This window comes from Lepisosteus oculatus, chromosome 26 (genome assembly GCF_040954835.1).
Source record: "Lepisosteus oculatus isolate fLepOcu1 chromosome 26, fLepOcu1.hap2, whole genome shotgun sequence".
Lineage (NCBI taxonomy): Eukaryota > Metazoa > Chordata > Actinopteri > Semionotiformes > Lepisosteidae > Lepisosteus > Lepisosteus oculatus.
In genome coordinates this window covers 2,815,189-2,842,508 of record NC_090721.1, presented here as the reverse complement: position 1 = coordinate 2,842,508, position 27,320 = coordinate 2,815,189, and the positions used below count along the sequence as shown (strand labels likewise).

Below are 27,320 nucleotides of genomic sequence, written 5' to 3'. Positions count from 1 at the left end.
ATTCTTACCATTTTACAACTAATTGTGCACAGAATGAAAATGATTTACTAATCTTCTTATGCATTCACAATCTACAGCAGTGACAATAGTAGGGTTATACTGTACATCAGTGATGCATAATGAAGTGATGCTTCCTTAGTCTTGGGCACTGAGTTGAGGGACCTGAAAGGACTTGATTCCAGTACTCAAAAGCCTCAGAAGCATTCACGAATTCAACTCAGTAGACCTCAATAGAATCTAGTCAGATATAAACCAGTGCACACAGATGGAAACTAAATGGGAGGTGCTTTTAAAACTGAGAACTGGAGGCACTCTTTTCCCATAAGGCTTAGGGAATCTGTAACGAGCCGCCCAGCCATACTTTTGAAGATGGTACCTGGATTCCTTCAAGTAATGGCTTGATGAGATCCTTGTATCAATTAGCTACTGAAATAAAAACCAAATAAACTACAGTATATGGGCCAAATGGGCCCTCGTTTTGTAACTGTTCTTAATGTTCTTTTGTGTGAACACAAGAACAATTCAATTTTTATTTAAGGTTGATTATTGTTCAGATGAAAGGGAGTGGTGATGAAAGATATAAAAATGCATGAAGACTTCATTTTAATCTCTTCAGTAAAGAATGACACCGCCAAGCACAAAATAACATTAAGCAGCACGATGAGATTCGACTCCCAGTGAATACTTTGCCTTCCATCTTTAATTAGTAATCACTGGCCTTTATAAGGAAGTCAATACTAATATCAGGCAGCACAGACAAGCCTAACCTTTTTTTTTACAATATTGTGCTTCCTTTCCAGCGTCTCCTATTATAAAGTTTATTTTGTGTCCCCTGAAACATTAAATGACTCGCATATCAGGACCTTTCGCAAAGCTTTGGGCTCATATTGATTTGTTCAATTCTGTTTTCCCAAGCAATACTTTATGAATATCAAATTGTTTATGGGTTTTAGATACAATGAAGGAAAAAGAGCATTCAAAACAATTCATTTGATTAACTGTAGCAATATGAATCAGAAACCTAAGACACCACAGCATGAGCACACCGAACAGTGTACAACGCAAATAAAAAAGGACTCAAACACAGAAGTACCATCAATAAGTCATCAACAGCTTTCACTGTGACAATCATTACCATAGTGTTAACTAGGAGGTAATGATATAAAATACTGTTCAGCACTTTAAATTTGGAATTGGTTTGCTTTCCAGCAGTTACTAGGACTATACGTTGTGAAAATACATTAATATATTCAGTACATTAAGGAACAGAATTTATTGTCTACCAGTTCTTAAATATCTCTTTCTGTTGAGATGGTATCTGCTAGTGATTTTTGTGTTGGTTTCATTTTACAGCCAAGATTTGATACTGCAGAGATTAAAACATCAAACATGCAATCTTTTTTTTGGATAAGGCCAGGATGAAAAGGGTTAAGTACAGCAGCACCTACAGAGTCAGTTATTTTCTTATTAAATCACTGGTTGGTGCATATCAGGGAGTTTTGCTTTCTAAAGTTCTATTTTCACTCCTTGGTTATGGGAGTGACAGGACTTCTTGGTACATATTCCGGATTCCTTTTGTCTGCGGTTAGATCTTTGCTTGGGGCAGATTAGTTTAAAAGAAAAAAAGTCCTGTCGTCATAATATAGTTATGTGTGACAGGTATAAATGATATCTCTGTGGTATTTTGAATGTTTTGAGAGCTTTGTAAAGGGAATTAGATATTTCTTTCAATATTCACTGCTGTGTCTCTTCTCTAAAAAGTCCTCTGGATGTCAAAAGCTTTTGAATATCACTGAGGTTGCCAAGTTCCATGTAAGTAAATGACAAGTAAATAAATGCTTAAAATGTATTCATGCTTCTGTAGGCCTTTCTTCTTTTAGGATAAGAGGAGACCCTTTTCAGTCTGCTGTCACAGAGCAGCTTCAATACACTGTTCACAATGAGAAGCTGAGAAGTGTAAAATTAAGGGATCCAAAAACGAAAACTGGAACCCACTGAGACAGCAGTTCATAACAGGGCAACAGACAAAGTCTGATGGCTTCTATAATAAAGCAGCACATTCTCAAAGTGGATGTTGGAGACTAAATGAATGTCCATCTTGCAAGTCAATAAGTAATATTTAAGTCATTTAACATTGATGGACATTTTGGGTTTTTTTCCCCATGTACGTGACATTTCCATTTCCTTTTATACTAGAAAATCAGGCTAATTCCCTTCAAACAGCTTGAGAAGGGACAACTATCATCCAGTCATGTTGCATTTTGTGTTGCTTTGTAGCCCCCTCCAGCTACAAAGACAAATTAATCCTCACAAAATCTTTCACACTCACCTAACTGCCGAGGGCTACTGCTACAGCAGGGACAATCTGCAGGGACTAATGACAAGGAACAGCGGGAGCTTTCAGGGACACAACCGCACAACGACACACTCACATGTCCACCCCGCCATTTCGGTGACAGGGGTGGCATGATTGTGCAAAAGCTTCCATGACGTGCTGTGTGTGTGCTGTGAGGGTCTCTAAACCCCAGGCCCGGGCGGACAGCCCGGCTGCACCACCCTGTGGAATCTGGTACCTGACTGCGAGTCCCGGTGCTTCGGGCAGAGAGAAGCCAGCAAGGCTTCACAGAAAACCACAGGAGTTTTTGCGATCCTCAGCCTGCACTTGAGGAACAATCGCAGCAGTGTAATTACCTGCAGGCTGGTATGAGATTCTTTATTTGCTTTCCATCTCCTCTCTCAGGGTTTCATTGCCTTGTCTCACACCTCAGACTGCTGACGCTAGCTGGGGGGGGTTACTGATGAGAAGAGTGTTTAGCCACAGCAGTGTTGTGTTTCCAGACAGACTGCAGCAGTAGCAGGAGAACACAGCAGTTTGACTTGAGGCCCAGGTCACTCATCTATGCTCTCTGCCCAAGTCAGAACCTCCTCTGAGCCCCCCCCCCCACCACCACCCAACACTTTTTCACACTGGCATGAAATCTAGCCATTATTTTTAAGACTGTTAGATTTTCACATCTGGTTAGGCTCAGTCCCTCAAATACAGCAGATCTGTAGATGTCGGATTTGCACAAACTCCATTCTCAACGAGCTCCCCTAAAATACTTGTTTTTCTTTCTGTGTTGAAAACCTGCCAGCCCAGGCTTTTATTCTTATCTCATTCATGAGCTTTAATGTGATGAGGCATAGTGTTGTTGTGGATACAACTGCAGCCTCAAAGATCCAGGGTTCTGGGTTTCATTGGTCTTAGGTATCTGTGTGTGTGGAGTTCACATGATTTTAGGGTGTTCATGGAGGTTTGTGTTAGGTGCTTCTGGGTCCCTCCCATCACTCAAAGGCATGCTGGCTAAGTTTGTTTGGCTATCCTGAATTCTCCACAGCCCTGATAGTGTGCCTCTTTGCACGCTGTAATTCTGAGGTATGCTCTGGCTCGCCACACCCCTTAAAAGAATAAGTGACTTACTGACAACTGACAGACAGAAGTATAAATAACAGATAATCAAATGAGATCAGATTTCCTTATACTGTAGGTGTTCCTTTATTTTCTGCTTCCTCCAGAGCTTGATTATTAATAATCTTTATCAGGTTCTAGTTGGGGCAAACAGGAAACAGATAGCTTTAAAGGTAAAAGGTGGGAGGGAAATGCAGTGATAGAAGAGTGCTCCAGAAGCCTGGAAGGCATGTGTAACTGCACATCACCACAGTCGTAGCTTTCCTGGGCTGCTCTGGACTCTAATCCCATGGGACTCAAGTTGTGTTTGAACTGAGATTGTGTCAAAATCATTAGCATTCTAGCAGGATTTGTGACACAAGGCCAGCTATCTGAAGCAGACAATTCCTCTTTATCCTTCTTTAAGCCAGTGGGATCAGGGCAAGTGAACCCAGGGCAGAAGTCAGCATTGATACCTGCCAGTCACTGGGTGACTTACACAAATCCCAACCCTCCACGGAGCACATGATTGTGAGGAAGAGGAGGAGGACTGCACCGCACCGAAGAGTGGAAAGGCTCTTTTGGAGTTCATGCTCAGCCCTGCTCTGAAAGATTGACCTTCAATACAGAATGAGTCTCCAGGGCAGCTAAGTCTGACAGTCTCCATCCACTAATTAGTCCACAGTTGTGCGATTCCCATAGAAAAAGATGGCACAGAGATCAGTACCAGCACACCAAACTTTGAAAAATACACAATGTTGCTTTGAGGGTTTCAAGGCTCTGTATCTTATACCTTATCCTACAACCGTTATTGCTGGATGTGTTATTCCCAGTTTACAAAGGTGTGATTTATTCTTTTTGTAAAGACAGCAACAGAAAACTTAGTTGGGGTTCACAAGCAAGGCAAGGTTGTAGGAGATTAATGCATCTCACAGCTTCAGGAGTTGGTACACATGTATAAGGAACACAGGAGGATAAGAGATTTGCAACCTCAAAATATAGAATGAGCAAATTTCCCTTTAAGGATTGCCTTGAAACATGTTGGTTCATGCCTGTATCAGCTAGGAAAATTTCAGGATACGCGACTCATTTAAATGTTTGTGTGTCCTATGTGGAGGCACTTGACCTCAATACAGCCCTTACCAAGATAAACATTCCTTCTTCCCCTTGCTTTGCACCTGATCACCAAGGAAACCAGGATCTAGACAAACACAAGACTGATTTGAATGCCTGCTTTCAGTCTGAGCTTTCCACCTGAAATTCCTTGGGAATATGGGAGAAATCCTACCAAAGGATGCCTGTGGGGACAGAAGTGGAGTCTGTTTGTTCAGGTGAGGAGACACAGCATTTGATAGGAATGACTTCACCTGGATAATGTTACTCTCCTCCGGCACTGGGATTCTGTAGGATTCTTTTCTTTGTTTCACAGCCACAGGCAGAGAGAAGGGGGAAACTAGAGCCAGTTGTTAAAGCGCACGTTGTAAGTGCACTATTTTAGAGCTTTTTCATCTGGATGGGAACTGACAGGCCATTGAGATAAGGCTGCTACCGTCTGTCCTAAACCCATCACCATCATTCTGCAAGTCCAGCCCTATGTGCTGCTGTTAGCACAGTCCAAAGCCAGCATGGATACATACACACAGTAGTGCAGTGTATGGACCAGACAAACAAGAAATATTCCTTTAACCCTTTTTTTATATTGGCAGCTCTCAGATTTAATGAGAGCATCCCAGTGAAGCAGCTGCATGTTTTTTTGTTTAGAATGGCAATTATGTTTCACTGGTTTACCAGCTGAGCCATTCAAGAGAGCTCTGAGCACTTTTTCTGGGATAAATTCTATACTGTCATGCATACTTGTGTACTTGCATATTTGCATAGTTGCATAGGCTTGACTTTAAGTACAACTGTTTCTTCTGTCACACAAAAATGACAAATCAGGTATTAAAAGGGGGAAAATAATTGATAGGTGTACATTGTCCATGTGACGTTGCTTTCCCAGAGTTTTTTTTGCCTTTTTCTATCAGTTCAAAAGACTCATATGTGATCAAATACCTCAAAGAGGACATACAAGGCAAAATCTTAAAATAGCATTACCCATTTCTGAAGGCTGACCAGTTAGCCCAGTTAATTCACTCAGCTTCTACAGCATCATTGTTACTGGTTCATCATGCTTACAACCTTTTTCTTCAAAACCCACAAATAGAACTAGGATGAGAGGGGTGAGGGTGGAAAGAGGAATAAATTCTCTGCTTCTAAAGGAAAAAAACAGCCAACAGCACAATCACTCTCTTTCCAGATGAGTGACATCAATTCTTGACAACAGCTTTGATTTAACAAGGCAAAACTGGAACACCTTCTTTTGTTGCAGGAGTGTTCAAAGGTAGCTGAGGGAAATAAAACCAACTTCCTCTTGTGCCGCAAGATTGTTTGCACTTTCCTATCAGTAGACACAAGGTGTGGCTCATACCCAGCATGGCACCAGAAAAACTGTTTTGCAGCTACCCTGTAAAGACAGACATTGCTTACTTGCATTTCAATCCATTATTGCTGGGATCCTGGCCAGGTGCTCTTTGGATTGCATAATCTTTCCTCCTTATACAATATTTCCCTTAATTTATCTGGTGTAGTAATTTCCCAGTTTTCCACCAAATCTGCTGTCCAGTGGGACTGCTGTTGTATGATCACTTTGCTTTTTTTTTGCACTTCATTCCTGCCTCTTGACTGGTGTATGAAAAAAGACAAAGGTTCTGTGCAAATTCTCCTAGCGAAATACAGAGAAAATTCACTTGTCGCCCAAGGTAGGGAGAAAATTACTGCAGTACGTCTGCTAAAAACTTGTAAAGGCTCAGGCTTTGTGGTACTTTTGACAGTAAGACCATTTTCATTAACATTTGACACTCGGGATATCTATCATTTTGTTTTATTTTCTTAGGCAATGTCTGCGATTGTGTGTGCCCTAGTGGCATGTTTTCTCTTCTAGACTGCCTCTGTACCAGAGTGGAAATTACAGCAGTTAGCGTGCTCTCATGGGCCTAGGAACTTCATTAGAGCTCCTCAGGACTCGAATGCTGCTCTGTTTATAGGCCAAGTCTCTAAGGAGGACTCCAATGGGCCTGCTGAGCTCTGCTAAACCCCCCTACCACCCTCCTCCCCCTCACTCTTCCTGTCACAGGCCAGATCATGACCCAGTAGAGCCAGGCTATCTAATCAGGTATCTTACTCATATTGAAATAAACCATCTTCTGAGTGGTGAGTAAGGGAGTAACTAGAGATAAGACTACATCTGAGTCTCGGTGTCTAAAATGAGGACCGCCCTGGGTTTTTCCTTGTAATGTCTCATTAACACACTAACATCACAACAAGCCCTTTCATAAGTTTAGATCTTCGGCTACGCCTTCAGTGCAGACAGGATTTCCTTTGATCCAAACTATTTGCATAATCTCCTGGTCTGTGCTTTAAAAATTGGCTATTAAAACTAATGCCATGGAAGGCCGTAGTGTCAAACACTACATTTTTAAAGATGCTCTTTTTATACTTTTTTAATAAAGGCTAACCATGTGCATCCACAGTAAGTTACCAATTATTTGACACAGATGTAATTTGATGTGTAACTGATTAAGAAGGATCAAGCGCTTAATTACAGGAGATCATTTCCCTTTGTGATCTGTACACCCTCTCCATTTCTTTGAACTTAAGTATTACAATAATCTTTCAGATGTTCTCTTTCAAAAGTGAGATGGACAAGAATGGATTTTTCACATTCATAGAAAAAAAGCTTTAAAAAGTGATTTCTTAATTGGTATTTTTTAAATGTGTGTGCAAATTCCACTCCCAGAAGCAGCCAGGAGACACACACAGAATGTACACAGCCACGTAACTTTTAGATCTGGGTATTTTATTAATTCTACTGTGCCTATGATTTGGGGTTGACAATAAATGTTCGGGCTACAAAAAGGGCCCTTGGACCATTTCAGACTTTTGACATATCATCATGATTTTGGAAAACTGCTTTATCCCATTCAGTGCAATGGTGCACTGTATCCCTGCAAGCTTTGGGCACAAGGCAGGATACACCCTGGATGGGACACCAGACACACAGACACAAACACTCACATTCACACCAGGACCAATTTTCCCAGAAGCCAATTAACCTACCAGTTTGAGAAGAAACCTGGAGCACCTGAAGGAAACCCCCCAGGAAGGGATAACATGCAAACTCCACACAGTCAGGACACCAGGATGGCATTCAAGACCTTAACACCACACGTCACCAATGCTAAACCACTGCACCACCCCATTTTAAATTTTCAAAAAGGCTATTTCATTTTCTATACAGATAGTGACCTTTTTTATGTCTCAAAGAAGAAATATACTTTCTTACATTTTAGACAACTGTGCATGTTCTCTTACCAGATCCTCAAAAAGGAGCAATTTTGACTCGAAAAGGTCAGGAAGCCTCAAGGGAAGACAAGTATTTCCTAAAGATTTTCTGCAGTCTACAATCTTACATTTCAATTATGCTTGTATACATTGACTCCATGTTTATCACTTGTATACCTCTGAAGACTGACGAAAACACACTCAGCCCTGCTTCACAATCCCCCTGAGGATGAGATCACTGCAATGCAAACTAATGTGATGAGGTCTGCCCAGTAAAACAACACAAAAAGTGGATGGTGGTAAATATGTGCACAATAAGGCACAGAAAAAAAAATCAATGAAGTTCAATCTAAAATAAATTAGACTTTCAAAATGCTTTGGCTATAGGGTTTAACAGAATTAAATCATGTGCTCCGAGCTCTATACTGTATATACCATATACCATTTCAGTTTGAGATCAGGCTAAATAGATTCCCCCTCTTCATTTCTTAGTTCGGTTTGAAGACCAGCCCGAGTGGCTTCATTGACTGGTTTCTTATCAGCTGTGTTATAGCCTACATATTAAATGCAGAGTCACTGCTCTGTATTGCCTGCTTCTTCATACAATGTTCAGCTTTAAGCAGATCCATATGACAAGAGGAGCTACCCCCCAAGAAAGGCTTTCTACAGTATGGAGAGCTAGTTGAATGCTCACAGATGAGGGATGCGTGCAAAAACTGTTTATCACGTCTTTAAAAAACATTTAAATCTAGGTGCCCTTGTATTTTAATAACCCTCTAAAATGAAGGTGGGCTGTAAGACAGGATCTTTTGAAAGGCATCTTCTGTTTTCTACTTAACATCTGAAGGCCCATCCATTTTCTAATTGCTTTATCCAGATCAAGGTTTTGGGGAATGCTGGAGCCTACTCCGGTGCCTGGCACAAAACAGAATGCACACTGGACGAGATGCCAGTCCACTGCACACACATACTCACACTAGGGCCAATGTTTCCAACAATCAATAAACCTACCAGCATAGGCTTGGACTGAGGGAGGAAACCGGAGCACCAAGAGGAAACCCACATGAATACGGGGAGAACATGCAAACTCCACACATGTAGCACATCAGGAATTGAAACCAGCGCCCCTGCCACGTGTGGTAAAAGTGCTAAGCACTGCGCCACTGTGCTGCCCGCTGTCTGAGTGTAGTTCAGCCCATGCGTCTCGCCACAGAACTATGCCAATACTCTGGCACTCTTAGGTTGCATAAGAAAACCTGTTGACTTTGAGCGTGCTAAAATTAATTTAATTCACCCTCCCCATCTTCCTACTTGCTCCTTTAAACCCCTATTAGATGACGGTATGTGTTAGTGGCTTTTGTCTGGAGATTGTGTCTACAGTGACTCCAGGACACCAGGCTTGCTAATCCACTTGTACTGTCCCTCCTCTAGTCTTCGCAATAATGAAAAGGGATGGATAAATACCCTCCACAGTCCTCCATGCTAATTTTAGAATTCCTTCCCCAGGCTTCTGTGTTTCTAAAAGTGGCAAGTGTGACAGTTCAGACTCGCTCTTTCAAATCCTCCTGCTTTCCGACGCCGAGGAAGAAAAACCGCTTTGTTCTTGCTCTTCAGTTTTTTTGCAAACACCAAATTGGTTTGGCCCCTGGCCATGTGGAAGTTTCTCCTGTCGCTGCTGGGAGGTAACTCAAAAGGCCCTGACGCTTAGAATCGTGTGCAGAGATCAGGACCCTACTGAAAGCTCTGAACTCCCCTGTACAGTTTGGAAAGTTACCTTCTGTCCTGAAATGGCAACACATCACTTTTGCCACCTAATGTGTAACTCAAGAGTTTAGTGATTAAATAGGTATCACTTCTTTAGACCCTTAAATAAATGAAAGATTGAAAGATGACAGTCTTTCATCTTTCCTCTTTGTTCTTTTCAACTTCTTTTAGACAACTTACCCTTCAGCCATCATGGGCACATGATGAGGTGCTGACTTGATCCTGATAGCGAAAGACAATCACTCTACTGCGGGAGTCTCCAGCCCTGGTTCTGGAGAGCTATAGTCCAGCAGGTGTTACATGGAGTCTTTAAATCATCCATTTTTAAAGGCTTGGAACAATTTAACTGTGTAATTAATAAAGTGGTTTTCAATGAACACATTTAAAGAATATTTGAAACAAAAACCAAAAAACCCTTTAGCCCCTTAAGGACCACTGTTGTCTTCATTGAAATATGACTTGCTTAATTGATCAATTGCTTAAATAAGTGTCTCTAATCTTCCAGTAACAGGTGGTGTAAGGTGACCTATTGGAATAACTGCAATCAGGGCTCTCTTGGACTAGGGTTAAAGACCTCTTCTCAAGCACAATGCCACGGGCTCTTCATGGATTAATGTGATTCTTGTACCACTGTAATCTCAGTGCAGTTAAAGAAAACTTTCACTTATATCCGCCTAACTATTTTAAAAATCTGATTACCATTTGCTATCAGTGTCTGCTATTACACGAACTGGGATATGGTGTTGTTTGTTAACTTAAAGGCAAACTAAAGTTGTAAGCAGATCTGTGGCTGTCCATGCGAAAAGATTGATAAGAGTGAAACTGTGGGTCCTGAGGCGCAGTTGTTGACTGACAGGTCAGACACCGTTGGAAAGCTGGGTTGAGGGCTACAGCACTGTGCTGTGTAACCCAACACACCCTGCTATAGCCCACTCTCATGTCCTGCTGTAAAACACGGAATGCACTTGTGATTTTAATGGGCTTGTCACAAATTTGAAGTCCACAAATGTGTTAAGTGCACTTGCACAGGAATAACACCAGGAAAATTCTCCTGGGTATTAAAAGAATGCAACTCCTCCCTTCAAAAGTGGCTTTTCAAAGCACTCCCGACAATGGTAGAATTTATTATGCAGCTGAAAGTTTAAAATGAATGCAGTATTTTTCTTGCTGTCATTGGAATGCAGGTATTACAGTACATGTGAACGGATGCAGAAATGCATTCCAGATAATGATCACGCGAATGGGTATAAAATGTAATTAAACTTTTAATAATGTTTTGCAGCTATTTTTAAAATGCATAATTTATTGAAGTGATTTTTTTCTGTTAATGATAAATGATCACACCATTGATGAGACTGAGCTGCAGTTCTATTTCTTAACAGCCTCTTTCTAAGACCACGGATATCATATTAATATTAATATAGCGTACAAATACCATTATTAATTTTTGCATGGGAAAACCTATATATGAAAGAATTGTAATCTGCTCATGATGTTTCACAATGCTCAGAGGGGCAGCATCATCTAAAGAGGTTCAATTCCACTCCTGCAGCTCCTTTAGTAAATCAGCTGTAATGGCTACATGGACACAGTTTTACCTGTATTCAGCATAACTGCACTACTTGTATATATTGCATACACCCTGGACACACAGCAACTCTATTCATATTGAGTTTTATTCAATTTCTGTTACATTATTATCTATTATTATGGTACCTCATTTTCGTAACCTTAATTTTGTGATTTTTGTGATTCTTATGATTTTTGTGAGCTCGCAGAAAAGACATTTCATTGCCAGCAACTGCTGCTGCAGGCTGAATTGTTGTGCATTTGATAAATAAACTTTGATTTGATTTGATTTTGATTGATTTGAAGTGAATATTAGCTGCCACAGCTAAATTAGGGCGTATCTTAGTGTAACATAGCTCAATTTTACCACTGAAATACAGTATACAGTATGTATATTTTGAAGTTTTTTAATTAATGTCTGGGTGGGATGATGACAACTAAGCATTTCATAATCATTCCTGACATCATTACTCAAATATATACTGTAAGTATAATACAGAAATGTTTTCTAACGTTTTGCCTCACACATCAATCCTCAACCCAGCTACTTCTTGGTTAACTCATTCTACCAGTTTCCAACCTACTTTTCCTATTTATTTGCTTAAACACTCAAAGCACATCCTTATCGTTATCGTTATCCTTCATGAAATGCATCTTACAAGGAACATCTTATCGTTTTATGGTTTGTGTTAAGAGCACTCAGTCTCTTAAGGGGACTAAGGGAATTAATATCAATTAGCTCTTGCTTTTTCACAACGTTGTCTATGGTTGCTAATTCTGACTTTGGTACAGTACATGCCTAAAGGTGGAAATTAAAGTCTCTTTAGACGGTTCTACCCCCACTAATCATTGTAAAAAGGTAAGAGTTAATATATTAATATATTAATATTAACAACTTGATAGGAACAGCTGTTAAATCCTATCACAAAGAAAATATTCTTAGACAGGCAGAGACCTAATGCAGGAGCAATAGCTACTGGCTATATTACCATAAAATAAAATAATTCTGAAAAAGAAAGGCTTCTTGAAACCTGTGCCTTTGAGCAGCCTCCATCAACAGTGCTCAGCTGCTTGTAGCGCTGCCACTGGTTGGCAGATAAAAAGTCCATTGAAAAGAATGAAGCTCTGACTCTGCACTTTCTATTGTTTCGGGTAATTGTCATATTTTCCTACAAAAACAACAAAAATAAACGTCTCTGTCTCTCCCCCTCTGCCAGGCTTTCACCGGTGGAAGCTTGCGAGGCCTGCCGAGAAGTTAGGGATCTTGAGGTCATTGTTTTTTTGAAAACCTTTAGACTATTGTTTCCTTCCCAATCCCTCGCTCTCTCAGCACATACATCACCGACATATTTCTGTCCCTCTTTCAAAGGAGGGGAATTTCCTTTACCTTTGGAAAAAACTGTTATCAGGAAATCCTTTTGTAGCCATGTTGTGGATTTTTCTGACTACATTCTGGGACACCATTTCAGTAATCCACTGTCTAAACCTTTAAGGAAGGGACCCAAGCCTGATACTTTCATCTTCACATTTGTGTGACAGTTTTATAGCAATGGGATACTTTTAGGTTCTTGTTATTAAAAAAATACCATAGAAGTAATTTTGTTCTTTACTTAAAAAATTGGATGTTCTGGAACATTTTAAACATACCGAACCACTGCAGTAAAAATCTTGCAGTTGCTGTTTTGTACTCCTTCCAATAGCGTGTCACCTTCCAGGTTTAGTCATCACTGTTTCTGTGGCAACCAGGTATCATATAAGGTCACTTATATTCTAGACAAAGGATGTGCTTTACTTGTGCAAAAAAACAAACCTATTGTAAAATTCCCCAAAGAAGGCTTTGGCAAAAGTCAAATTTTTTTTCTCATGTATGTTCTGGGGGCACATGTATTCATTCTCTAAAGCCTTTTTTTTCCCTGCAACATTAAATTTCTCCTCATGTGTAGCTCCTTTTACCCACACAGATTCAGTGCAGAACCAACTCTTTTCATGCAAGGAACAGCTAAAAACTATTATGAACTCAAACTATGAACTAACCAGATTGTTTCACAAGAAAACTGAAAGCACCAGAACATGTAGAAGCTCCATTTAAAAAAAAAAATTTGAATAGAATTCCATATTCATCACAGTACATTGCGATCAATTTTGTTTTAATTGCATATTCGTTGCTACTGTAGCTTTCTATCAATCCAACTTTAAAAAGTATCCAGAACTGATGTTTTTGAGTAACTGAACTTCCTTCTCTTTCATCTCACCGCCTGCCTTGAGATTCCTCATAAACGATTACCCGGCCTTTTTATCACTTTGGATTCCTGAAGTCGGTCTAATTGTTTGAGTAAATCTTAAATGGGCGTTTCCGCATTATTACAAAGGCTTTTTCTCAGGAACAGGCTTATCAAACTCACATGAAAAATACCATTCTTTAATTAAGCTGGCTGCAGCAGAGAAGGGTGACATTTTTGACTTCTTGGTGTTCATTGTTCCAGGATATTCTCATAAGTATTTCTACCAGTGGCAGATGAGTCATGACAATGGCTTTCTGTCCTCAAGGCTTCCAGCTTTGCTCTGGGCATCACACAAGGTACTACTCTGAAGAATGAATGTTGGCTGTGCTTGATCCACGACAAAGGCAGCCTCCTTTGTCTGATGTGTCGTTTTGTTCCCATGCTGAGACATTCCATTGTGACCACAATTATGCAGGAGCGGTCAGGTTCAGATACCATCTCTCGCCCACTGCTTTCATAAAATCATAAATTCAAGGTGCTGTTTTTGCTTTTCAATTGTGGTAGAGCAGGATTGATCAGTGCCTGATGAGTAAATGGTAAAACAGATGCAACCTTGCAAAGTACAGTAAAAAGAAGTATTTAGTAGCCAGTGCTTGTGTGATCACAGTTGTGCTTCTCTAGGCAGTTAATCTAAGAGAGGTTGATGCAGGTCGAACCAATGTTACAATCTGCATAGCCCAGATAAGTGATATGTTATGCAGACTCCAGTTTTGCTCTTCAAAAGCAGGAATGCAGCTCCTAGTCTCTATTTTACATGTACTTTTTCCATCCATCCATCCATTTTCTTACTGCTCTGCCCAATACAATGTCATGGGGGAGCCAGAGCCTGTCCTGGCAAGCAACGGGCTCAGAGCAGGTTACACCCTGGAATGGGTGCTAGTCATCGCAGGTCAGACACACACACAAACACACACAGACACACACAGACTCACGCTGGGGTCAATTTTCCCAGAAGCCAATTAACTTACTAGTGTATGTTTGGACTGTAGAAGGAAACTAGAGCATCTGGAGAAAAAAAGAACATGCCAACAAGGGGAGGATAGCACCCCAGGAATTGAGCCCAGGGCCCCAGAGCTGTGAGACAGCAATGGTACCATTGCCCCACTGTGCTGCCCCTCAACAAACAGGACATTCCAAATGTGCAGAATCCGGGTATTTATAAGAGAATGTTTCTTTTTGTACCACCAATTTTTCTGTTTGAAATTGGAAGATGCGTGAAAACAAATTGGAAGTTAGAGGAATACTAGATCCATTTTTAATTTATTAAGTTTATGCTTATCTAAATCTGACTTGCGGCTGTTGCTTGCTGACTTCCTTGTGACCCTGTATTAAACAAAGCAGTTCAAAAATGTATGGATGTTTGATTATAGGGCTAATTCTGCTCTATGGGTTTTGACCGAAACAACTCAAAGAGTGATTTTGCAAAGGCAGCTTTGAATCAAAACAAAAACGTTTCATGGGCTTAGTTCATTTCTTTATAGTAAGATTTTTAGGTTTCGAAAATAAAGATTTTGTCAGCTGGTGAACTGACTGTGTCTGCTTTCTTTAGAAACCAACCTTCCAGCTTAATCAACATTCTTTTCACTTTCAAACAAAATTAATTGGAGGTCACCAGCGATCCATGTTGTAAACATCTGGCAGCAGATGGACATACAATGAAATAGGAGTGAGCTGCAGACAAGGCCAGGCAACAACCTGAAATCCAACTGTTGGCTTTCTGACTCACAAATGAGCCAGCTGAGTGACAAGGCCCTCCCTGTGAAAGAAAGACACTGCCACTTTCCTGCAGAACAAAACCACCCTGTGAACAGAAGGGACAATAGACCCCCAACTCCATAAGTTGTGAAGAGTTGTTTTTCTTGCTCAAACCGTCAAACAAGGAAAACAAAACACACATCGAAGCTAAACATACCTCACCAGTGAACAAACAGTAACAGCACTTGTTGCTTGATTCACCCTTCTGTTGATTTATTTGAATGGTGTTTCACTAAAAGAAACGTATACAGTATGTGTGCACACCCTTAAGGATCCACCTCACTCTGGAAGTGAACACGAATTCTCGCAGACAGAAACCACAGTGCCAACCACTTCTTCTCAATAGCAGCTGACCTGTTAAAATGATGAGACTTAAATGTAATACTGTTTTTTTGCAAAAGGACATGACACTTTTTGTTGTACATTTCAATAGTTTCATCTCTTATTGAGAGGTAGCTGTAGCTAGGAGATAATGAGACATCTCGGGTTCTGTAAGAGTGAGAGAGACAATGTGACGCTGTCAGTACACAGTCATTAAGGTCATCTTCTGCTGTCTGTCTGCAGTCTTTTTTACCCATCTTCGTTTACCCTGTTTATCATTGGCATGAGAATTTATCACTAAGAAGAATTCATTTTAGATTTAGATATTTTAAGTGGATAATGTACTGTATAACACAAAGTAGGCTACTGATTACTGAAAGCTTACATAGATTAGAGGATGGGAAGCCATATACCAGCAACCTGCAGAATTGTTCCACTGTCACAAACCATAGATCTGCAACCGTAATAATAATAATAATAATAATAATAATAATAATAATAATAATAATGCTTACACTTATATAGCGCTTTTTCTGGACATTCCACTCAAAGCACTTTACAGGTAATGGGGACTCCCCTCCACCACCACCAGTGTGCAGCCCCACCTGGATGATGCGACGGCAGCCATAGTGCGCCAGAACGCTCATCACACACCAGCTCTCAGTGGGGAGGAGAGTAATGTAAAGGCTACCCACGTATGTGAACCATGGCACACTGTAACATGAACAGGACACCGAAGTAACACTCGTTCAGATCTGCTGAGTTCTGAATATTTTGACTTGCCTAAATGTAAAGGTTGAGTAACACTATAGTCCAGAACAGTGGTGGCCCCAAGCCACCCTCAACTGGCCCAGTACTGCACTTGTCGATTACTTGTTGAGGTTTGTTACAGTAGACGGCTCACGTAGGAAATGAGAGGGTGAGAGAACTGTATGTACTGTGTTGGAAATGCTAAAGCACATTAAAAGAGAGTCACAATGGGAGCGTGGCTGTCGCAGCCTGCTGTGGATTGACTGGTTTGTCAAGAGACGAGCTTGTCTGGTTGCTAGGTAATACGAGCAGGCAAATATGACACTGTAGCTGTGAGCAGTGAAGCTAGAGGGAGGTGACAGAGGTGACATGTGGAGACTTGTGAAGGGACTCTATTTATCTTGAGCAGCTGCAGTCAATTTGAACTGCTGGTATTCTCACACAACTTAACCCCTAATGGCCTGTTGAAAGCCCCTCCAAACAAAAAGTCAATGAACCCCGAATCTGGGGGATTTGAGATGGGAAAGTCGTGTCAAAGTCATGTCAAATGACATTCAGCTACAGAACTGAGGTGGAAATTGTCCTCCTGGAGAGGCAGATGGGAATCTTGTGCTACTTAAAAAAACTCCTGGAATCTTCCACATTCAAGGTACACGCTCTGCAAAAGTTTCCTTTATGTGAACTGCTTTGGTGGTTTCACCATACACAAATCCACAGTCTCATTGAACCCGAGTCATTGTTTGTAGCTGAATTATTATTCTTTAAAAATCTCACTCATCACATCAAATGTATAAAACTGATAATGTTATAGTATGTATTGAATAAAACACTACATACTGTACAAGCCTTGTATAAAACAAACATTTGACAACCTGTTAATATCAAAATAGTCAACATGCTTGGTTACCTTTCAGCAGTTCTAAGTCTAAAACTTTGTACAACATTAAAAAAAATGTTTTTTTCCTACAATATATGGCCATTTCCTTTTATACACAGAAAAAAATTCAAGCCATAAAGAGTTAAGCAGTGATTACATGCACTGCTGCATGAGTGTACACATACAGCAGTGATGAATGTCTTTCTGTATTAGTGGGAAAATTGCTCTGGTGTGTATTTACGTGTTCTGAGATAAATATGGGACAGGGATGTGAATCTTAGTTTTTTGTAGCATAGGTACTAGTGCTATTCTTTTAATCCAAATATATGTTTCTGAATTTCGTGAAATTCTTCGCAAACTATTAGTATTCTGCATCGAAGGGACAAAAAATCTTGGGAAAGAGATATGCAGGAGTCTTAGTACCAGAACCTTTACTTGGACAGCACGATATGCTGTCATTTCTTGAAAAAGAAATCTGAAGATATAATGTTTAAATGCCACTTTTTTTGCGAAGCTGTCAATTACTTTAAGTCATTGTGACTTTAAGTCAGAGATTTTTTTCCCTGAGTAAAATCCTTTGTGACTCATTCAGAGAGAAGTGCTCCATTTGTGATTTAAAGTACACCGGGGGTCCTAAGCTACAATGTGGTTGCAGATATCACGTCATTCTGCTGACTTTAAGTGACATATCCACATTCTCAGGAAACATTTCACACATATTAGCAATGAGCTAGCCAATTATTTTAGTTCTGTGACTGCGTTATTTTGATCACTCACATTCCCCTGATGATAACACATTTCTTTCGTGGAATGCAAAGCAGTTGGAAACTGTAAACTCCAAATACAATGGACAGGTAGATGAATTTAGAGATGAATTGCAGCCCCAATACAGTAAAGTTATTGTATTACATAGTTGTAACAATACTGTTTTACAAATACTTGTTCATACAAAGGCTCATACTCTCAGAGTCTTCTGAGTTCTGGAGATTAACTGGACCCTGATCTTGGGCATATAAAACACTTTGACATCATCACATGTCATGGTACAAACTATATAAGTACATAATTACATTTAACAACAAAGCTCTGCCCATATGGTTAATCTGTGGTCAAAGGGAAGATTTGTGGAAATAATTATAAAGTTGAATATCAGCCTTTTCATTGTGCTGGTAAATGATATAAAGAGACTCTAGTTCTAATCTTTAATGTTTACACTGAGAAGACAGTGCTGCAAAACCTTTTAAAAGGAAGAGCAGAAGGGACACACAACTGTCAGCCAGCCTTAGAGCCAATGGCCAGCTTGCTTTTTAAGTGTCAATCAAAAAATCAAAAAATCCTTTTCCAGAACTGCAAGACCCAACAGTAAACGCAATTGAACTCTGCTGGAATTAAATGCATTATGAAAGGATTGCCTGGCCAGTTCTGATTCGAACATGATCACTTGTGTACAGTATCTGAATCCTGAATATGAAGGTAACTTATCTGACAATTTTCACAAAGAGTAAACTACCCACTCAGTACTAAATTCACTAGTCAGACAGTTTTGCTACTGTGGAATGGATCATTACTGTTTCAAAGGGAAAAATATTATGGGATTATTTTCAAGAGTAGCAAAATTACATAAAAAATGACAATTATTATCACCCTGTTCTGTGTTCCAGCAGTCTGTAATTCTTTTGCCTTTATTGGCTATAACAAATTACTCAGTGCTAAGTATTCTTAGCTTGTAACTATTTCCCATGTAACATTTTCTTTTAATGTTGCATAATTGTATTTGGTTACAACATAAACACAGAATGGCCCACAGTTCAATGCGATAGCAGTGGTTTGCTGTTGCTACAAGTCCTGCGATGTTTCTTTCTTCGGTTTGGCTTTATAAGGTCACCTTAGTGTTAAAAGAGATTTGTTCTGGGTAGGAGGATTTGATTTCTGATATGTCTGTGGGAGAAAGTTTGTACCAAACATACTGGAGTCACCCAAAACACATTGTGAAGGTTTTTCTTCTAACTTCCATTTTTTTATCTCCCTAGAGTCTCACTATAATGGAATCTTTTGTGAATGCACTTCTTCAAGTTTCTCGATCTGCGTATGAACAGATAAGCATAAAAAGGTTTCTAATGAATACATGTCTTTGCACCTCTACATAGCTGTTTTTCAGAGGAAGTGTACAGCAGCTTCAAACAACACCAACACTTCTAGACTCCTGAGTGCAGAAGAGACAATGTCATCATGGTGCCAGGGTTATGTCATAGTTTCCCACTCTTCTAAAGTCTGTAAGCTACCGGACTAATGATAGAAGTTTCCTTTAGCAAACAAGTGTCATTTACCCAAAGGGCTGTGGGAGTATGGAACAAGCTTCCCAGCCATGTTGTTTAAACCAATACACTGGTTTCTTTCAAGGAAAGGCTGGATAAGATCAATCAACTGCTAGCTACCAAACACGCTTGACTGGACTAATGGCCTCCTACTGTTTTTTTTAAACATCTTTTCTTATGTTCATTACCTTTCATATTTAGCGAATTGGTGTGTGTGTGTGTCTCTGCTCATGTAGGATGCTTCAAAGAATGTTCCTTCTGAGAGCAACTTTAATTTATTACAGGTCCATTAAAAGTACACATCACACCTGCTGCAGTAAGTGCCCAAATGCAGGAAAAAATAACAGAAAAGCATGAAAGATTCAACGTTCAAGCCCTTGTATTTTGGATTTCCTCCGATTTTCAGCTGTATTTATTTATCCACGGCAAGCTCTTCCTCATGAAGACACTGCTGAGATCAAACAAGAGAGCTGGGCTCCCAGCTGCTCACAGAAAAACAGCCCAGAGACACACAAAGAAACAGGCTTGGAATGTGTGGAATCAGAGAATAACACAGAAAGCAAGAACAAAATGCTCAACCGCAGGTATTAAAACACCAGCCTTCGTGAGGTTCAATAGTAGAATCCCGATTTATAGCTTTGTGTGCGAGAGCGTTTTCTGTTCAAAAACACCATAGGAATTTAAAGCCATGTAGAGCCCGTGTCATAGCAACATTTAGTGACATGTCCTTGAGATTTGCTTGGCTCTGTCTGGAACACAGAAACCCCTCCACCTCCGAGATGCTGATCGAAGCATCTGAGCAGTGTTCAGGGGCAGCTGTCAAAACATGATGGTTTCTTTAAATCAGAATAAACACCATATTATTTGAATTTCCCATTTGTATTATATGTATACAACTAAGTCTGTAGAAGAGAGTTTTTCTGGTTTAATTTTTTTTTGTTGTTGTTGCTAAGAATCCTCCACGTGGTCTTGCATATAGGCCATTGAGTTTTCTTCTATAGCTGTCCTTTCCTTGTTAAATTCTACAAGGATGAAACAGCAGCCTACAGTATGTCCCACCAGATCTGCAGGTTATGGAAGCTCTTGAAACAGAACTGAGCAAGCACAAGCATTAGAGAACTACGAATCTCCGATTTTCTAAGGACATGACAGATCAAACAATGAAAATGAAAACAAACAAAATGTGGTTTTGAGTTACAGCGAGTTGATTTTCCATTGTTTGCAAATGAACTTGCAAGCAGTTCCACAAGCTCATCAGGCCAGGCACCTGGGTGGTATTGTAAAGCTGGGCCACCGGGAGGAGAAACAGCTGACAGGATGACACAGCCTTTCTGTCTGATGTTTCTGGCGATTCCTGATTGGTGATGCCACTAATGTTTTATTATGGAGCTGGATCCATGATATACTGTATGCAAATGCCTGTCCTCTGTATGCGAATTTCTGCAAATTTCCCAATCTCTCACTGGTGATACAAACTAGAAATCAGCACTAAGCCCTCCTGATTCTCAGAAGCAGGAAGGGCACAAGAGAGTGTTCAGTAAAACACTGCTTCAAATGGTGTCATCACAGCAGCAGACAAGGACTAGACTTTGGGAGAAAACGTGATGAAATAATACCCAGTGGACTGTTCCTCAGTAACATACTTTTAAACCCACTGCGAGAGAGGAAATAACTCCACTTTTTTTTACACATTTACACTTCTTAATGGTAGACAAAAAACCAGATGCTAACGGAGAGGTGGGGAAAAAGACACTGGAAGTTTATCTTGAAAAAGATTAATGATGATATTCTGAATAAATTGAGATCAGTGCCATGGGGAAAATGCCTGCAACATTAGGGAGAAAAACAATTAAAAGAGACCTCATTATTAATTTTCTGAAGATTTTCTTCAGCAAAGTATTTAGAACCATTGCTTCAGATAGGAAACTCCACATTAATAGAGATAATTTGTTGAGGATGTTTGGTATTTCTAAGACAGGCCTTACTTTTGTCACATGAAAGTATTTTTCCCTTGCGGCCAGAAAAAGGTCACAAATACCAAAAGCCATTTCGTACAACGCGATCCAGTAGTTCTTTGTCGCTGAGACACTGGTGCGGGTGGACAAGGAGGAAACAGGGCAGGTTTGCAAAGAAATAAATCAAAAACCGTGTGTCACCCGTGACAAAGTGTTTGAAAATTGCAGATTAAACCATTTAAGAACAGACAAAGCCACAACAATGGACTGAAATAGCACACATGTTTCAGGACTGAGTGCTTCCTGGACTCAGGGCAATTAGCTGAATTCCCCAGGATGGGTTCTTGCCACCACACCTGGCATCGGCCAATGACGGGGCAGGAGCACGGAGGAATGAGGGAGCAGGGCCCAGGTGGGTGTGACGGTCCTGTGGTATTTGCTAATTAGGCTTATTTGGATGCCAAAGTGACAAGTAACAAGTATTCTGGGGATACTGTAAATGTCAGCCCAAAGCTAAACTGAAAACCATGAGAACTTGCGTTCGGTTTAATCGTTAAGCTCTGTTTTTTAACTCCTGGAGCAACGTCACAGGCAGCAGGAAGGCAACACGTCCCTGGCCTTTTGCAAAGGCATTACTCTTTTACAAGAGCCGGTAACTGAACGGAGCGGCATGGTGGAGAGCTTCAGAATTAAAAAAACAAACTGGCAGAATGTGGCCTTTGCCACTCCCTCTCCCCTTCGAAGGGAAAGATGTTCTGCTCACTCTCGATTTACCCAAGACATCACCTTGAAGCATGCTGGGATCTTTGGGATCTTTCGCCAGTTGACATCAGAATGCCAGCAGTAAGGACGCTACATAAGAAAAAAGATATAATGTATAGTTTGTGGTCCAGTCACACAGTCACACAATCCATTAGGAGGCTTAGGAAGCATGTTGCTTTCATTTCCTCTGGGAAAGTCTGCTGGTATAGTAAATTCCCAATGCATATCGCATGTATGTAACAATGGAAAAGAAAAATGCATTCTTTTTTTGAAATCCTTATGAACAATACATCCACTTTGGTGACATTTTACTTGCTTTCCTTTATATTACAGAGACTGATTCAATTGAATTGAAGTTTAAGTGAACGTATAACCTCAATGGGGTTAGACAGTATTTTTCATTACACTGAACTAACTTATAATAAAAACCCTTTTGGTTAAAGGGCTTGTGAAAGAGCAGGACCAGATGAAAAATAGTTTGCTTGTTTGTATCCAATCAATTTCTAATTAGTGTGGCCACTCTTTGGCCAGATTTCCAATTTTATTTTTTAATTCTACACATACATCTCAATAGAGGACAATAGAGCTCATTCAATCAATGCAGTTGTGCACCACCTACCTTGCATTTCCAATATTTCTGTATTAGGGACAATTCTGGCACATCCTGCACAATTTATGCTTTTTTGAGGAAAGTTACTTTATAGTCAGGAAAATTAGAAAAATAAATGAGAAAAAGTTAGAACTGGAAAGTTGCAGTGATGCTGACAATGTGCAGATAACTTTTAATGAGATCTGGGGTTTACATTTTTTAGAAAAAAAAAACAATGTTCTTCCAAAAAACGATGGATCTTCAGATTAATTATCTGCTAGCAACCAATGAGCTTCTCTCGTTTGTAACCTCTCTTAGTTTCTCCAGGAAGAATGACACACACATGTGAAGAAATAGGGACAGGTTGTACTGAAAGTATGACCTTTATTTGTTCAATTACCCGATACTGGAGGTGGAGCTGGTTTCTCAAAAATCTGTCACACCTCGAAACAAGTGTTTGTAATTCCTACATACTTAAGTACTGTAAATAACTATTGAATGTTTCAAAACTGGCCTAGTCATCACATTTACTTAGTGCTAATTGTATGTATTATATTTCTACACCAGTGGTTTATCCAATATATCTTGTAAATTAATGTTAATTTTTTGCTGTTGGACTTATATTTTTAAGAGCCCGACTGGGGTAATATTCAGACAAGTCCAATAGGATTGCCAGCTTTTTCTATCATAGCTATTATATTTTATTTCAGGGGACTTTGCTTCAATATTAAAGGGGACCACCAACGGCATGGTGGAGAGATTGTTGTGCTATACTGCTCTGCTCTTATTTTGTTTTGTTTTTGAAAATATAAACCTAAGAAAAAGTAGTTCACAAATAGGAATGTGATTCTGAATCTCAGTCATTTGCTTTTTTACTATACTTTTCCTTGATGTCTTAAGGCTTTGGGCTTCCCAATGTTTAATACAGAGAAATGTGGAAGAGCCAAAAATAAACTGCATTTCTGCAATGGTCCTAGATGAAGACCCTCTGATAAAGAGTTAGCATCTGTATCGACCAGTGAAACAATGTCTCATTAAAATGTATATTTCATACTAAGCCTTGCAGAGAGGCCCCATCTTTAAATGTCTTTACCTTCATATTGTTTCTGATTTATAGAGACTTCCTTACTTCTGGCAACAAGAAGCACAGCTATTCTTGATATTTTTCACCCTAGAGAATGTGTTTATGCAAATCTGATGTCAGTAAGTTCTCGGACAGCGATAAGCTTCAAATCCCACTGTCAAGATTAATTCTGGAAAGAATTATATCACTGGTTTCTTCTCTGCACTCATTTTAAAAGCATTAATAATTCAGGGATATTTGTTTTTGTTTTTCCTTTTTATTGATTAGCTGTGTTTTTTTTGTCAAATCCTACTTTTAAGAAATACAAGCTTCATATAGAAATAATTTAATGAAGACTGAGTTGGAAATAACACATTTTAACAAACAACATCATATTCAGTAATTATCAAGGAGTTGGTTAGCTTTTCACTAGGTAGCACACAATGCTTTGGCATTTTCCCCTTATTCTAAAACAAGGTTTAATTTCTCTGAATCCACACTGAGGAGGGTTGTACACTGCCAGGTAAATGTGCTTGATTTCAGGATATCCTCAAATCTGCATCTGGGGAATGCACCGTGCCAGGACTGAGTGTCTGAGTGCAGAAGTCCCCAGCTTCCTTTTCCATTAGATTTTTACTTTCTTTTTTGCAATAGCTTAGTCCCAAGCCCTTGTGCCCTAGGGTGGAACAGACAGGATTTCTGGGCAGTTTGCACTAGGTTTCTTACTGACGTTTTATGGTTCCTCTTTTCACTTGTCCTTCACATAGAGTTCCCTGAATGTGTGAACAAGAGTGCTGACACAATAATTGGCCTGTTGCCTTTATTAGCCCTGAGCTGCAAATGGTTCGTTTTAAAATGAATCTTTAGCAAGGAATAAAGTGGAAAAGTCAAAACACAAGAAGACTCTAACTCTTAACGCTTTAGCCTAAGAATAACAGATCACAGACATGATCTTGATTTAAGATACAGGAAAGTGCACTTTTACCTCTAGTTCAAATCAGTACAATGCTTTCATCAAAGTTGTCAAGTGGTTTAGATTCAGATTCAAGACACTACTCTTATGATGGGTATTAGCAGAACAGAAACTCCATTCCTCTTATGTGACTGGTTCTTTGACTTTTCAGAGAAGGTCAATGCACGCCACAGACAGGAATGACTCAATTAACTCCTATAAGCAGAACAAAAGCTAGTCTTTCACGCATTCCACCACTGAGCTCCAGCCTTATGTGTTTTTTTGTTCCCTGTGTCATTGCAGTCTTCATCTGTAGCTTCATGGTTGCAGCCCCCATCTTTGGTTACCTTGGAGACCGTTTCAATAGGAAGATCATCCTGAGCTGTGGCATCTTCTTCTGGTCAGCTGTAACCCTGTCCAGCTCGTTTATCACCAAAGAGGTAAGATGATCCAACTTGATTTTCATCTCCCAGGCTTCTTAACCCAAAGCCTGAACACTGCGTGTGTGAATCCCTGCTTGGTCCTACTTCAAATTGGAACCACTCAGTATGGATGTGTAAGGAACATGCCACTAGCTAACCTTACCCTGAGGTCGAAATTCATTCAGAGCATAATAAAACAATACTGTTCTTAAAAAAACAGCTTCAATTATTTATACTATAATACTAAAGTGACAGAAAATGTTGAAAGTCAGACGTAAAAGGAAACACTCTAATGTCAAACTAATCAGTCAGGTATCTGGGGAGTTTTAAGATGGACACATATGCTTATTGTTCAGGTGGGTAGCTGCGTCAGCAAGGCCAATTACCTTTGCCTACTGCCCTGTCTCTCTCACACCTGAAGAAGGCTCCACGGCCGAAACGTTGTGTTCTCTTTCTTCTTTTTTTCAGCATGGAATAAACCTATTACTTGTACATATGCTTATTACCAAATACTGGAGGTCTGTTTCTAGATTGATTAAAAGGCATACTAAATAAGCCTTTTAGGCTATTCTTCTGTATGTTTCTGTGTTGAGTGAAAAGGTTTTTTTTTTAAAGAGGTTGGGAGGTCATTGGTATAAAGCAATGACCTAATGAGAGCATGCGTCACACAATCACCTAATCAATCAGGGTCAAAATGGGCTGTTTGTTAATTATTGGTTCTTTCTTAAAAAAAGAAAAAAACAATAAAACACTGCCCAGGCTTTTGCAGCTGTATGAGATTAGCTCCATTTTAATTTAAGGACCACTGTGAGTTATTGTATGTCCAGAACATCCTTGAAATATGACCAAAGAAAAAAGAAGTAACGACTAGTAGACAAACTATGAATTCCCTGAAGATGACACTCTCGTGGCCTGATTCAGCAGTTCCGTAAATGTGTACAGAAGAGACCAGAGACTGTCCACTGTGATTTGAGGGCAGCCACTTAAGCATTGAGGAGACAGGATCTCTAAAAAGGTTGCAGAGATGGGTGTTATTCAGCTCTTTCTGTTGCACAATGGTGTCAGTCCAGCTGAAACAGTGAGACTTGGAGGAAGGTGTTTTCCGATGCCCAGATCCAGCCTGGCTGATTTCAGGACCGTGGAGAATAGTGGGTTAGATAATAGCACACAGAAAAAAATGTCTTTGTATCTCACTACCCACTAAGAAAAGAACATCAATAATGCCCGTTTTGACAGCTCCTGACCTAATTTTCTACCACATGGGGAATAGCCTACACACTAGCATTAGGATGCTTTAACATCTTGAAAAATGTTTAGGTGAGAAATCAGGAGGATGGGGGGTCGACAACACAAATTACTTAGATCAGTTGTGCACCCAGTTATAAAAAAACACAGTGTCTCAGTCTGAGAAGAGACAGGAGCTGAAAAAGTATCCTGTGAAACCTGTGCTGTGTGCATTACTCTACCACTGTTTTCTGACCTCATTGTTTCAACCACAGCAGCCATCAAGCGACGTTATCAAGGTACCCATCTGGGAACGCACAGCCACACAAATACAGAGTTTCGCACACAAACGCGAGAAGTGGCTCGTTCCAATTAGATCCAGGGGCCAAACAACACAGCGCCAGATCATGCATGGGACAAAGCGGGTTTTTGTGCTGTTTCACAAGGGGAGGGAGGGAATCTAAAGTCAGAGGATGAATCCCTCATGGAACAATGTGACACCTCCTCCTTGTGATCACACTGATCACCCACATACAATGGCACTGTAATATCAGAAAAAGAAAAAAAATATTATTTGTTCGGATGTATTAGACAAACATCTAATGTCACTGCTGTCTCGGATTACTTCCAGAGTAAAACTAACACACCGCCTATGTCTTCTGCCCTGCGTTTCTTAGTTAGTTTTACTTTCACAATGACTGTATATTAAAGGGAAACTTCACCCCAGAGTTCTGACATATCACATATTTTTGTGTTCCCCACAGTGCTTAATACATTGTCTAAACGATCCATTTTTTATTAACTCATCTGGCTTATTTACTCATTATATTATACCTTCTATACTGTACACCTACTACCCTGTTATAAATATAGCTATATAGTACTTAACTATCAAGGAAGATTGGAGATTTGA

The 27,320-nt window shown here is 39.9% G+C and overlaps 1 protein-coding gene across 2 annotated transcripts in view; it reads left to right on the top strand.

Moving 5' to 3' along the window:
• The window catches only part of spns2 (SPNS lysolipid transporter 2, sphingosine-1-phosphate), an 89,755-nt gene that overhangs the window by 26,381 nt on the left and 36,054 nt on the right, over positions 1 to 27,320 (top strand). For both annotated transcript variants that reach the window (XM_015367774.2, XM_006640829.3), the window contains exon 3: positions 25,065 to 25,201. In XM_015367774.2, the coding sequence (XP_015223260.1) occupies positions 25,065 to 25,201 (137 nt within the window). The remainder of the gene's footprint in view (positions 1 to 25,064; positions 25,202 to 27,320) is intronic.